The 12,833-nt window shown below is 45.1% G+C and overlaps 1 protein-coding gene across 1 annotated transcript in view; it reads right to left on the bottom strand.

The window, feature by feature from the left end:
• The window catches only part of LOC134205790 (uncharacterized), a 105,783-nt gene that overhangs the window by 43,721 nt on the left and 49,229 nt on the right, over positions 1 to 12,833 (bottom strand). The window contains exon 2 of the mRNA XM_062681383.1: positions 3,517 to 3,815. Coding sequence (XP_062537367.1) covers positions 3,517 to 3,701 — 185 coding nt within the window. The 5' untranslated portion in view covers positions 3,702 to 3,815. The remainder of the gene's footprint in view (positions 1 to 3,516; positions 3,816 to 12,833) is intronic.

Raw genomic sequence — 12,833 nt, 5'->3', positions numbered from 1 at the left:
ATTTTCACCATGAACACATGGAAGAATGGTAGTTGGAAGACGATAAAATGTATGGAAAAATCAGGTATTTCGCAAATTTATGGAAAATGGTGGTGTTTTAGAAGAAAGTAGTGATAAGGAGTAGTAATAAAGTATGAGGTGAAAAGATTAACTCCTGCACTTAGTTTGCACTAATCCCGAGCAAAAATGAATAACTAATTGATAACAAATTCTATTATCCGGTTATCAAACTTATTGATAACTGAACCGGATTCGAACTCGAATCGAATGATTGTACGGCGTCATCTCTAGGCACTCACCCAATTACGCTTTCTTGAGGAGCAGGAGAGAAGAGCACTACGCTTTCTACGATCTTGCATTTACTGAAGACTATAATCAAACCATGATGCCATAACCATTTATGTAAATAACAGTTGGCTGGACTAGTGCAAAGCAGAATAACTTATTAATAACAAACCTAATTATCCAGTTAGATTGATAACTAGAATTGTTATCATTCTGGTTGAATTACAAGTCAACATAACAAAAATAATAACCGAAATGAATTTAATTCAAAATAGCGAATCGGCAATCAATTAGGATAAATACGGTTCATCGTCCTTTTATTGAATACATTTTGTTTTTAGTTGTGACCAATTAAATAATAGGCTTTAGGTTAGTTTTTCTCTCTTATATAATCAATCACTAGGTTGCTAGCAGCACCATGCTGTAAATCGATTTCGGTTATAGGTTTTATTCAAACTAAACCACAACCTTGCATTTCACAGTGAAACGTTTCATGTTTTCATATTCATTTTCATAAACATAAACACTGCTGATCCCAGGAAGAATAAATCCGTGAAAAAATTAAATGGGAGCCCGGGCCATGGATTAGGATTCGTATGAAAATTTCGTATGGGTACCTAGTCCACAACGCGCATTTTCGCTTACAATGTCTGCCGGGTCGACTAGTTAAACATATTTTTTGGGCTACTATGATGGTCCATTCAAACACCTTCTAAAGGATTTTCTATTTCACATGCCTTTTTTTTTTTTTTTTGTGTCTTTATTAAAGAGACTTTCAGCCCGAGGCTGGCTCGTCTCCGAATTTCACATGTCGATATTCCCATGAGTCGACCGTCCTTTCAACATCGACTATTGGAGGTTTGCTCGTTTGCGTTCAAACCTAGGTTTAAACTGTCAATAGTTGAGCAGTTAGTCTTTGGTTGAGCACATTGCTAAATCGACTAAAGTGTGAGCATGATTGTTTTCTCCACAACACACCAGATCGTTGAAATGTCTTGATTATCCGACACTTCCAGTTAAATTTTCCGCTCCCCATATACATAAGCACTGTGGATCCCAAGATGAATTATATTGCGGTTAGTCAATACTATTCACAGTTCCTGAATAAGCACAAGGGCATGGATCATATGTTCCGGGAGCTGCAAGGCCATTTTCAAGTACTTATTAAACTACAACGCTTGCTTCTCAGATACATATTTCATTATTCAACGACACCTGAAATGAAAGTAAAAAAAATAAGCATAGTATAAAACAAATAGGAAAATTTCAACTTTTGTGGAAATTCCTTTGTTGACAGAGAAATAAATGAATCAGTAGATATCGTTAGTAACGAGGAAAATCACAGTCTGCTTAGACGAAAATTTCAGTTCAGTGTTTGGAAACAGCTCTTGTCACACTATTCATAAGCATAGGCCGGGTACATTTAGCAGAAGTTAGTATTGTGCCTTGCAACAAAATGACATCCTTCATGATCACTTTTCAAGGCTTCTACAGATCTGGCATTCATCGCTACAAACCACCACGTGGCGGTCAAATTTTCAAAATTAACCAAGTAGCTTTTTTGCTACAGGTATGTTTTTCTTAGGCGACTATTAGGCGCTTATTTTTGGTTGCGCGGAAAAATAAGCGGATGAGTAGAATTTTTTATGCGCTGTAAAATATGTTTGAAAGAATAGAATGCTTAGCCCGATATCTTAACGACGCAAAATATAGAAGAAAATACCAAATTTGTATTGATAATACATTTTGTTAACTAAATATCAAGATGATAATAAGGATAACTAATCCCGTTATCAGTTTGATATCATTTAAGTTATTTGCCTTTGCTCGGGATATTTATTCAAACTTGTGCCATGGCTAGTGTCAGTTTTATCCAAATCAGCTCAAACCTCCAGAGGACACGAATATAAGACAGAATCAAATGAGCATTGTGGAGCAATATCAGTTTTTTAACCACCTTTAAGTGCCATGCTATTTTATAGTTTTCTCAATAATAGCTTTACTAGCTATCTTTTGACATAAGGCGAATAAGTATTACTTTACAAAAATAGTAGGCCATAAGAAAAGTTTGAAGGAAGTCAACGCTTGCATTGGTTCGTATAATAAACAAAAAACAAACCATGGATGAGGAGTCGGTGACGTAATACCGGTTTATAAATCGAATAATGTTAAGTGTAAACACTGTAATCAAATGATGATACAAAGTTGTTCCGTCGTTATACGGCTTCCAACTTGAATTTTGTACCACCCTAAGGCACCTATTTTAAGATAATTACACTATAGTTTGTCCTTTTGATCCATATCATAGAGCTTACTTTCTTTAATTATTCAAGTAATCTGAACAGCCAACTAAGCAAACCGTAACAGCAATCAGGAAAACCACTTCTGCAGTGCATTGTTTCACACTTTATATGCATTGAATTTCTGCCGCATTGTTTTTGCATCGTTCAACTTTTCATTTTGCGGATGCTCTCAGCGCCGCGGTAACAAATTTACCATTTCGCCACCAACTGCATTTGTTCCGATAGTTTTCGCCACCTATTACCACTTTCGGTTTTGTTTGCCGTTGTTTTTCCTCATTTTGCATGCTCTCATGGGCCATCAACCACGTGAAAGGAGAAGTCCGCGAACTTGGTTATGGGCAAGGTTGTAAGAATAGACGGCCGCCACAATGGTCGGTTGCTTTCCCACTCACAATTTCAAGGGAAACCGTAGAAGATAGTTCAATTAAGCGAACTTGAAATCGTTCACTCACTCGCAGAACAGCTAATGTAGTACTCCTACCCATCGATAGGATCGCTGGATAGATGTTCGAAAAAACACAAATAAATGTAGTCGGCAAACAATCACCTTAAAACACCTAACTGTGCGCGATCTTTTCGCAAATGAACTCGAACAAAAACCAGCCCATTAGGCGGTACTTTTTACGCGATGTTTGAACTTTGCAGTTTTCAGGAAGCTGCTGAGCTCTTCCGGTGATGCCCTGCGGTGATTTCGTTTATGACTTTTTTTACAACCTCACGATTTATGACACAGCGCGATTGAGGATAGTAACAACTGTTGTTGCCCATGGTCTACACTACAGGTGATGTGTTTTTCGTGAGCAACAACTCCGTGAGGTCGGCAAAAAAACTGAGGGGTTATGGGATAAAGGCGAATACGGGTGGATGATTTTCCATTTGCTTCCCAAGTTAACAACAAGCTGCATAATTCTAAATAGAGATAACTCACCTATAACTCTTCATCGCATCCTGCAGCCTTCGTTCCACGATCTGTGTGAAGCCGGGGATCTTCGACAGCTCGAAGCTGAGGGTCGGTTTCGCCTTGGCCGTCGTCAGCAGCGTTAGCACCCCGCTCAGCAGGATCAGCAGGAACCGGGTCAGGTTTTTGGAAGTACCCCACCGCAGCAGAGACATTGTGATGGCCGCTAGCAGTAACTCGCTCGCTGTCCGGTGTGACTTTTTTCTTCTTTTCCTGGTGCCTCTTCTCGACCGCTGCCGCCGTCAAGATTTGCACGTGTTTTGGAGGCCCTATCATTAGGAAGCGCGCGGTGATCGATCAAACGGCGAACATGGAAATCAAAACAGATGGGAAAAAAGTTACCTCAGTAAATATGATTCGAACGTTCACTTATGGTGTCGATAAATAAGCATTTTATATTTCACACTTGTCTTGTAAGATGAGTATCATTTGGCCTTGAAATTTCAAGTATTGTTACTTTCATGACTTTACTTTTCCATCTTCGTCATTGGTCCATGCTTCATGCATCATACCTCGCGGGCTCATCCATAATCTCTCAAGGGCAGATCTTGCATAACACCTGTGCTTTGCATCCACTATTGGCTTGAATATAAGCAGTTTTACATTTGCGCCATTTACTGGCTATCTGATAATGATGCGAACTCGATAGACTAGAGCTGAGAGACTAGAGTAGTGGTGCTCAGCATTCGAAACCGTCAATATTTTGAGCCGCTCTGTTTCAAGCAGAGCTTGTCATCTTTTACGACTCACACTCTAAATTGTTTCTAAAAAATTCTATTAAGAATTCCTTACACTGTTTTATGTCCAATTTTCCTACAATCGGTTTTAAAATTCTATCATCCAAGGAGCCGACATTTGTTTTTTTTTTTTTGTAAATTTTCGGTGGCTATCAATATGAATACTGAACAAGTCACAGTGGGAATTATAATTCAAGATTTTAACTATATCCACAGAATTATATTTCAACAAGAGTTATGAATAATATTACTCGAAAATTTTAAGATAAGTTAACGTAATTGGAAAAGGCTCACTAAATTTCCATGAACATTGAAGTTGCTATGCCACTCCTTAATGGAACACTCATCTGTTAAGGGAGCGTGACTTGAGAAAATCTTCAATCTGTGTTTGTCGATAACATTTGATAATCTATTTAGATTTTACTAGTAGCGAATTCATTTTTTTTAAATATTCGTAAAAATATTCCGCCTACTCTGATCTCTATTTTATCATGCTCAAAAAATGAGTGAGTTTCTAAAACGCAGTTTGAAGTTTGAAAAGTAATATTTTGGCTTTAATTTTTAAGATTGTGGTGCAATCTAGATCATTGTCTGTACAAAGCAATGGTACAGAACCATCGAATGAAACTTGTTGCAATAAATCGGTTAAGGATAAATGCCCGTAAGATTAGTATTTTTTAGGCGTATTTTGTGTGTGTGTGTGTGTGTGTGTATGTGTTTTTTTTCTTCCTAAGCAATGGAGGGGGAATCTGCTCAACTGACATCCTGGATTGTCCAGGAAGTCCGGGGATAGGGGCCACCTCCAACAGCAAACGAGGCAGGCAGGACTACATCCCCGACCCGCTAAATCGTTTCCATTGTCGCCAAGCCCATCGTCCCTTCGTACAACCAGAAAGTAATGCTTCAAAGGGGGGCCAGTGCACAACGCACCCTCGAGGTTAGCTGCGTGTCATTGCAGCATCGAACATCGTTACTCGCTTTTTTTAGAAGAACACCATGGTATCGTGCCAGCGCATTGCCGGCTTTCCAGGTGGCCTTACCACGCCCTATGTCCTCGGAAGGTGGGAAGGGTCGACTTCGCGCCTGCTTCCCTCTGCACGACTGGTATCAAGAATGATGATGCCGCGTGCACCCCAAATTGACCTTTCTGCGATAGGGCCTATTCGCCAACAAACCGAGGGACTTGCCGACGCGGTGCCTACGGATGCCCCAGCCTTGACGAGGCTCCGTCCTCGGGCTCGGAACCCGCCCGGTTGACCGACGCCGCGAAAGCGACGATACCATGTTGTTCTTCGCGCGGCCACTTTTTCGATAAAAGGATCGAGTTCGACCACAGGGCACCGGTCTGTCCCATGAAGCCGACTCCGAACCCTTGGACCACCTCTTATTTGCGCCTGAACTATTCCATTCCTCGAGTCCACGCGCCACCTTCTGTGTAGCTCCGAGACGATTAGATAAAACGGCGTTCCAGCCAACTTGATCTTTACACATCCTCCGGACTAGGTTGTCCGGGGTAGTGTCCAGACCACATGTGGTCACGCATTGTGCGAAAACGCGGGCACACGAACAACACGTATTCCGCCATTTCCTCTAAACCTGCGCACACCGGACACTCGGGCGAGGCCGAGTATCCGAACCGGTGTAGGTACTGTCTGAAGCAACCATGGCCTGTAAGGACCTGGGTCAGGTGGAAAGTGATTTCCCCATGGCGCCTCTTGACCCACGTACCTATCTCCGGTATCAACCTATGTGTCCATCTACCCTTAGTGGAACTGTCCCACGAACGCTGCCATTTGACGATTGAGGCCAACCTGACAGTCCTACGGATGCCTCTCGTGCCGCGCATTTCGAAGCACTCTATGTCTTCATCGATAACGATGTCAATAGGCATCATACCGATGATGGCGCAAAGTGCTTCGTACGACACGGTACGCGCTCGCAACTCTTAGGCACATGAGCCTATACGTACTTTCTAACTTCGTTCTGTAGCAGTTAATACGCAAGGCCGTGCCCCAAGCTGGCCCCCATACCTCAGTATGGACAGAGCTACGCTAGCCAGAAGCTTGCGCTTGCTGGCATAAATCGCAGAGCTATTGGACATCATCCGGGACAATGCCACTATAGCTGTGGAGGCACGCTTGCAGGCGTAATTGACGTGGCTACCAAAGGTGAGCTTATCGTCGATCATTACCCCCAAGAGTTTGATGGAGCGTTCAGAGGTGACCGCGTAGTTGCCTGCCATTATCACCGCTTGTTGCTCCGACTTTCGGTTGTTAACAACAACCACCTCAGTCTTGTGGTGAGCCAGTTCTAACTTCCTGGAACTCATCCACTCCTCCACAATTGCGATCGAGTGGGCTGCAGTCAACTCCACCTTGTTACCGAATAAGCCAACAATAAGCCCACTGACGTATCTTAGTTTTTTTTTTAAATACTAAAATCCCCGGATGTGAGACTATGCATGAAGTACCCAAACGCGGAACACATAGGTAAATTGCCGACTATCTGTGTATTCCGTCTTCAGAGTGTAAACGACTAACGCTACCGCAGCCCTGATCCAGCGGGCGAACTTGAGACGTCAGCGAGATATCCGGGGCGAGGAAAAAGAGGAGAAGGAGAGGAAAACTAAAAGGCGGAAGAGAACGAGGCTTTTTGGGTTTGACCGTTTAAGAGGAAGGACGTTTTTTTGGAAAAAGGAGTAAGGAAAGTTTCCCCAGGAATCGCGGCTCCGAGTGCAACCCAAAAGAGAAGCCTGACAGCAAGTGTCCTCAGCGAAAAAACGTTGGTGTTCCCGGTAATCGCGAGTTAGCTTTGTGCTGCGAAGACGCCGTGCCCATTCGCGTGGTTTTCAGTCTGTGCCTACGGCACCGAGTGCCCTAGGGAACTGACGACAAGTGCGATCACTCCAACGGGAGGAGAACCAGCCCACAAATCGTGACCTCTCGCTTCCGCGGCTCTATGCCATCGTTTTTTCGGTTGGCGCTGCGAAAACCACAATCTGTTCCTTGCGGAGTAAACGCCAATCCCCTTTGCCGACGGTGACACGCGCTCACCCACACGAAAACCTCCAAGCAACCCGTTTCGACCCCCAGGAGCCTAGTACTCTCCAAGGTCCCATTTTTCTCGGTTGGTGCGGTGACGGTAGGTGGTCGAGAACCGGCGCAGTGACAACCCTTGGTCATTCTCTCGGCTAGAGAAAGCAAACCCCACCCCGAGTGACCTACACACCCACGACCACGTGTCCATCTGGCTGGTCACGTTCAACGCGACGGAATACCGTCGGCCCTCCTCTTGGCCTACGACTGGAAGGTCACGGTTGAGCAAGACGTCGGAAAACCGCCACACGACTTCGCCGGATAGGACACATCGTTCCTGGCTAGGAGCTTACGCAAGCTACCAAGTTCTACAGTCAAGCCGATCGGGTGCAGACCAGAACCTTCGTGGAACGGAATGCCTGAACCAGAGGAACCCAAACCCCCTTACCCGGCGAGCACCTGTCAAGAAATGTAAGTCATGAGATCTCCTCCAAACTACAAACGGCCGCAACGAAACTAACTATGAACTAACATTAACCTAAGCAAATGAAAAGATTTGGTTCAATTCTAGTACGTTGCTTAAAAATTACTTACCGTGGGTTACCCTGGGTTGCGCCACGGCTAAAATGATTAATGATTCAATGTGCATTCGTGTTTTTGTTGATTAAAAAATAAAAATATAATCCAAACTGCTTGATTTATTAAAAAATAAAAACAATAGTGTCCAACTAGGAAATTTGTTCCGTCGAATGAAACCAGTTGCACTCGAATATGTCAAGCCCTTCTATATGAAACGCGTTTAACAAAAAAAATATTTATGGGCTACACACATACACACTTTTGGAGTGAAATTATAGCCTTCTGGTACAACTTTGTTGTACGAGAAAGGCAAAACAGTAAAATGTATTTCTCTTGGTAATTTCATTTATTAAACCACTAGCCTTGACGTGCATGAGATTTTCTGGCTCTTTGTGGTTGTCCGCTTCAGTGACGTTGATCGTGTGCCCCCTAAGCAGGTGTAGTAGTCCGACCCTGAGATAACCCCCCCCCCTTACAAGGTGAGCTAGTGTGGGACGTTTGAACGTCCGCTCCACGGGCGTAAGGATGCTACAGGAGTTTCTTACAACCTCTTCGATCGATTCGCCGTAGACCTCCAGCGTAATATCGTCAACGAAGCCGACGATTACCACGCCCACCGAGAACTTCAACCTCAAGACACCGTCGTACATGACGTTCCATAACACCGGACCCAGTATGGAACCTTGCGGAACCCCTGAGGTTATGTCAACGCACTTCCGACCCGCCTCCGTGTCGTATATCAGTACTCGATTCTGGAAGTAGCTTCCGAGAATCTTGTACAGGTACGCGGGAATTCCAAGACGCAGGAGCGCATCTGCAATAGCTGCCCAACTGACACTATTGAATGCATTTCTCACGTCGAGAGTCACTACTGCACAATAGCGAACTCCCCTCCTCTGGCTGGATAGCTATCTCCGCGGATTTGGTAACCGACAAGATAGCGTCTACGGTCGACTTACCCTTGCGGAAGCCAAACTGGTTACTCGATAGACCATCCACACCCTCCGTGCGTTTCAACAACCTGTTGAGGAAGATCTTCTCGAGCACCTTCCCCGCCGTATCAAGCAGGCATATTGGTCTATATGCCGACGGATCCCCCGATGGTTTTCCCGCCTTTGGCAATAGGACCAAGCTCTGCCTTTTCCATGCTTCAGGAAAGACTCCCTCGTCCAGGCATCTCTGCATGACAGATCTGAACATCTCGGGAACCTCAGCAATGGCCGCTTTGATGGCCAGGTTCGGAATACCATCCGGTACTGGCGCCTTACATACACCAAGGGACTGTGCAATCCCCGCAAGTTCCGCCACAGTTACTCTTCCCTCGTCGGCCACCCTGGCCCCTGGCAGCTCCACAAAGGGAGGCCAGGGGCTTGGGTCGTGACGTGGGAAGAGCCCCGCGATGATCCACTCCAGCATCTCTGGAGACCGCTCTGTAGAGGACATCGCCCCACGTGTCTTGACCATTACGACCCTATAGGCGTCATGGATTCGCGTTGGCACTTTGACACAGGCCCTCGAAACAGGCTTTTTTGCTTGATCTAATCTCAGTCTTCAGAGCGGCTCTAGCAGCCACGAACGAGACCCGTGGTTCAACACGCTCCTCTTCTGTGCGTGCTCGCTGCATTCGCCTCCTTGCCCGTAGGCAGGCGCGGCGCAGGTTCGCAATTGCTTGAGTCCACCAGTAAGCCGGTGGCCTCCCATTCTTAGGGTGGACTTTCCTAGGCATGGTGGCATCGCATGCACGCGAGAGTATTGTGCTCGCGACGGAGCGCTTCCTTAAATACCTCGTCGTCGAAGTACGATGTCTTCCACATACGAGGCCTCGCCCCTTCTTCCGTCCACTGAATGCTAGTCGTATAGTCGATACTGTAGCGAACCGTCAGGTGGTCGCTGTGAGTGTAGCCATCATCTACCCTCCAGTTTGAACTAATCGTTTGGCCAGGGTTCCAGAACGTAACGTCAATAATCGACTCGGCCCGTTCCAGCTGTAGGTACTTTTGGTACCGATAATGGCCAAGCCCACATCCAACATGGCCAGTGATTCCAGCAGGATCTACCCCCGTTGATTCGTGGAACGGCTTCCCCATTCCACGGCCCAAGCGTTGAAGTCCCCCGCTATCACCACCGGCCTACGCCCCATCAAGTTAGCCGTCAAACAATCTAGCACTCGACCGAACTGCTCGATCGACCATCGAGGAGGCGCATAGCAGCTGCAGAAGAAGACTCCGCTCCCATTGCTTGTGTCCCGGTTCCAGGCACTTGGAGTAAACTTCGGGTTGCTCGTATATGTCCACAGGGCACACCGACCATACCACCTTGACGCTCCCTAACTTGACTACCTTGGAGGCGTCCGCTGCAGATAGCCGAACTAATGCTACCTGCGTCCCTACCGGACCTTTTCGTAGCCTAACGGCTGCGGTGGGCGTTTCCACTTCACACTGTCGACTTCGGTGATCTCGTCCAGGTCTTTAACCCTTAGATTCACCTCCGTCGTAACTAGGGCATCGCCCCTGGAGCAATTGGCGCCTACCCTCTTGTTCTTGACCAAGGTCCAGGAGGCGTCATCCTCCTCTATTTCCCTGGTATGGTGCGGCTGAGAGCTCTCAGCCTGGCGTAACCCCTTACCACCGTCTTTCCTGGGTCGATGGACCTTTCCAGGTCCTTCCTCCCCCGGTTTTGGAGGTACCTGGCCGGGGTTCAGCTTCCCAGCCCCACTACCCTTGTTCGGGGTAGTAACCCTCCGCGTTTTGGAGCGGCCCCCAGGGAGCTCATCCCCTGGAGACTGTCTCCCCTGTTTTTGTGTCTGCTCCGTTGGAGCAGTCACCCCCGACGTGCCCGCGAATACTTGAGCCTCAGTCTGGGTAGACTTTGGCACCACCGTCTTCGCTGGCACGCCCTCGGTCGATTCGACCTTGCCCGAATCCGCGAATCCTTGGGCCTCAGTCTGGGTAGACCTCGACTCCGCGGATTTCACGGGTTTGCACTTGGCCGTCCCGACCGCCCTCTCCAGCTTGGCGTCCAACATCGACTTTCGAAGTTTCAGCAGAGTTTCAGAGGTCCTTACTGATATTATGCTTCGATGACGCAAAATCGATGATGGCGTCCAGCTGTTCCGTCGCCACCTCAAAGGCCGAAAGCCCATCGCTTTTGAGGTTGATCGCCCTCACAAGCCATGGGCCGTCCATAACTACTACCGGCGTAGCCGGGGAGAAGGTTAAGTGACCCACGCTAGCGCTGCACACCGAGCTGCCGACTATTGCTTCTGACCTCCCACCTCTTACGAAGGGGTTGTCGCCTACACTACTATCACTAATTGAAGAATTGACTTGGTTTTCCATTTTGATCCCACGAGTTGCTCGGGAAAAGAGGTCCACCACGTCAGAGCCCAGCATGACGCGGTAAGGGACAATTATTGTGGAGGGTGCCCAGGTACCCCACAGGCTCCGTTAAAGGCCTAGCTCATTATTTCACCCCCCCTAACCATGCATCCCCTCGGCACGGGTCGCTTAACGCCTTGGGATTAGGGGTTAGGGATGATGGTCCTCTTAGTCGCAACCCCTCACTCTAGCTGATGTCAGAAGGACAACAGTGCCCAGGCTGCACTACCAGCTAGGGATGAATCGATACTAGTCAATACGAGTAAATACTCGATTCTATACCAAGTACTTTTGGAATCGATACTTTGATATCCGATACCAAGTAAGTATCGAATAGAAGTACTTGAATCAATCGAGTACTCGATTTAAAGTCTATTAAATTCAATAAACCTTAATAGAAATATTCGTATTTTCTTCGAAATAATTTTCTATGTTTTAGTATTTAATTCAAATAAAAAGGATTCATTTTTGCCGTTCAACACTTACTTGGGCTAATTGCGTAATATTATTAGTGTAATTTATAAAAGTATACTAAGATTTATCTAATAGATTTCTAATGATTCACTTAAAATTGAGGAATGTAAATATGGCCTATCCTCAATCCTTAAGTGACCATACGTCTCGTATTATGCGGGACAGTCCCAGACAGTTAATTCGAGAGACTATGGAAGCCGTAGAAAATCCTAGGAATTTAAAAGCATTTGAATAACCTTAAGGGTCTGGAGAAAGTGGGAATATTGAAAATTAGTATGATGTACGGAATTAAAAATATGTCAAAATATTCTGAAAAGTTTAGGTCATGACTATGATCTGAATCGGAAGGCTCTAAGTCACTTCTAGGATCTGAAAATCTGGATATCAGAAAATGTGTAAAATCTTAAGCATCCATAGATCTGTAAAGATCTAAAAAATCTTTAAAATCAGGAAAACGCCTGAAGCACTTGATACATACACATACTATATCATACGCTCAGACGACCGGCGCCGCAAATTGCATGGCCACGAGAAGATTGAAAAACATTTATTTTGAAAATATTAAGAAAACTCAAAATAATCGTTTCTAAGAATTCGATTAGTTGGCATCATACTGGTTGAATATTGACAGAACACAAAATTCATTTGAAACGATTTGATTAAATTTTGAATAAATTATTATAATTACTAAAATAATTACTCATAACAATATTGCTCAATATATAAAGCTTTAAAAAGAAATAATGCAAAAATTGTTCACGATTTATCCAAGAAATAACTGGTCACATTACTCAATCCTATATTGGTTTGAAATTTCCGCAAACTCGATAGTAAATGGCTTAAAGGTCTCGGTTAATCTCGGCTTTGAACTAATATTTGAAGCTGTGCTGCAAAGGTCCTATCCCATTGAAGAAGCATCAGAGAGATTCGCATCTTTAGGAACATGAATTAAAAATACAGAAAAATGCATTTAATGATCAAAAGATGCAATTGGTTTACATATTAAGAGTTTCACGTGAAATAAAGTTCAACAGCTTTTAATAAACTCTCGAGATAAGTGACGAACAACAAAAGAACACCAAAGA

The sequence above is a fragment of the Armigeres subalbatus genome, chromosome 1, assembly GCF_024139115.2.
Source record: "Armigeres subalbatus isolate Guangzhou_Male chromosome 1, GZ_Asu_2, whole genome shotgun sequence".
Classification (NCBI taxonomy): Eukaryota; Metazoa; Arthropoda; class Insecta; order Diptera; family Culicidae; genus Armigeres; species Armigeres subalbatus.
The sequence above is the reverse complement of the archived record's forward strand: the minus strand, read 5'-3'. Positions and strand labels throughout refer to the sequence as shown.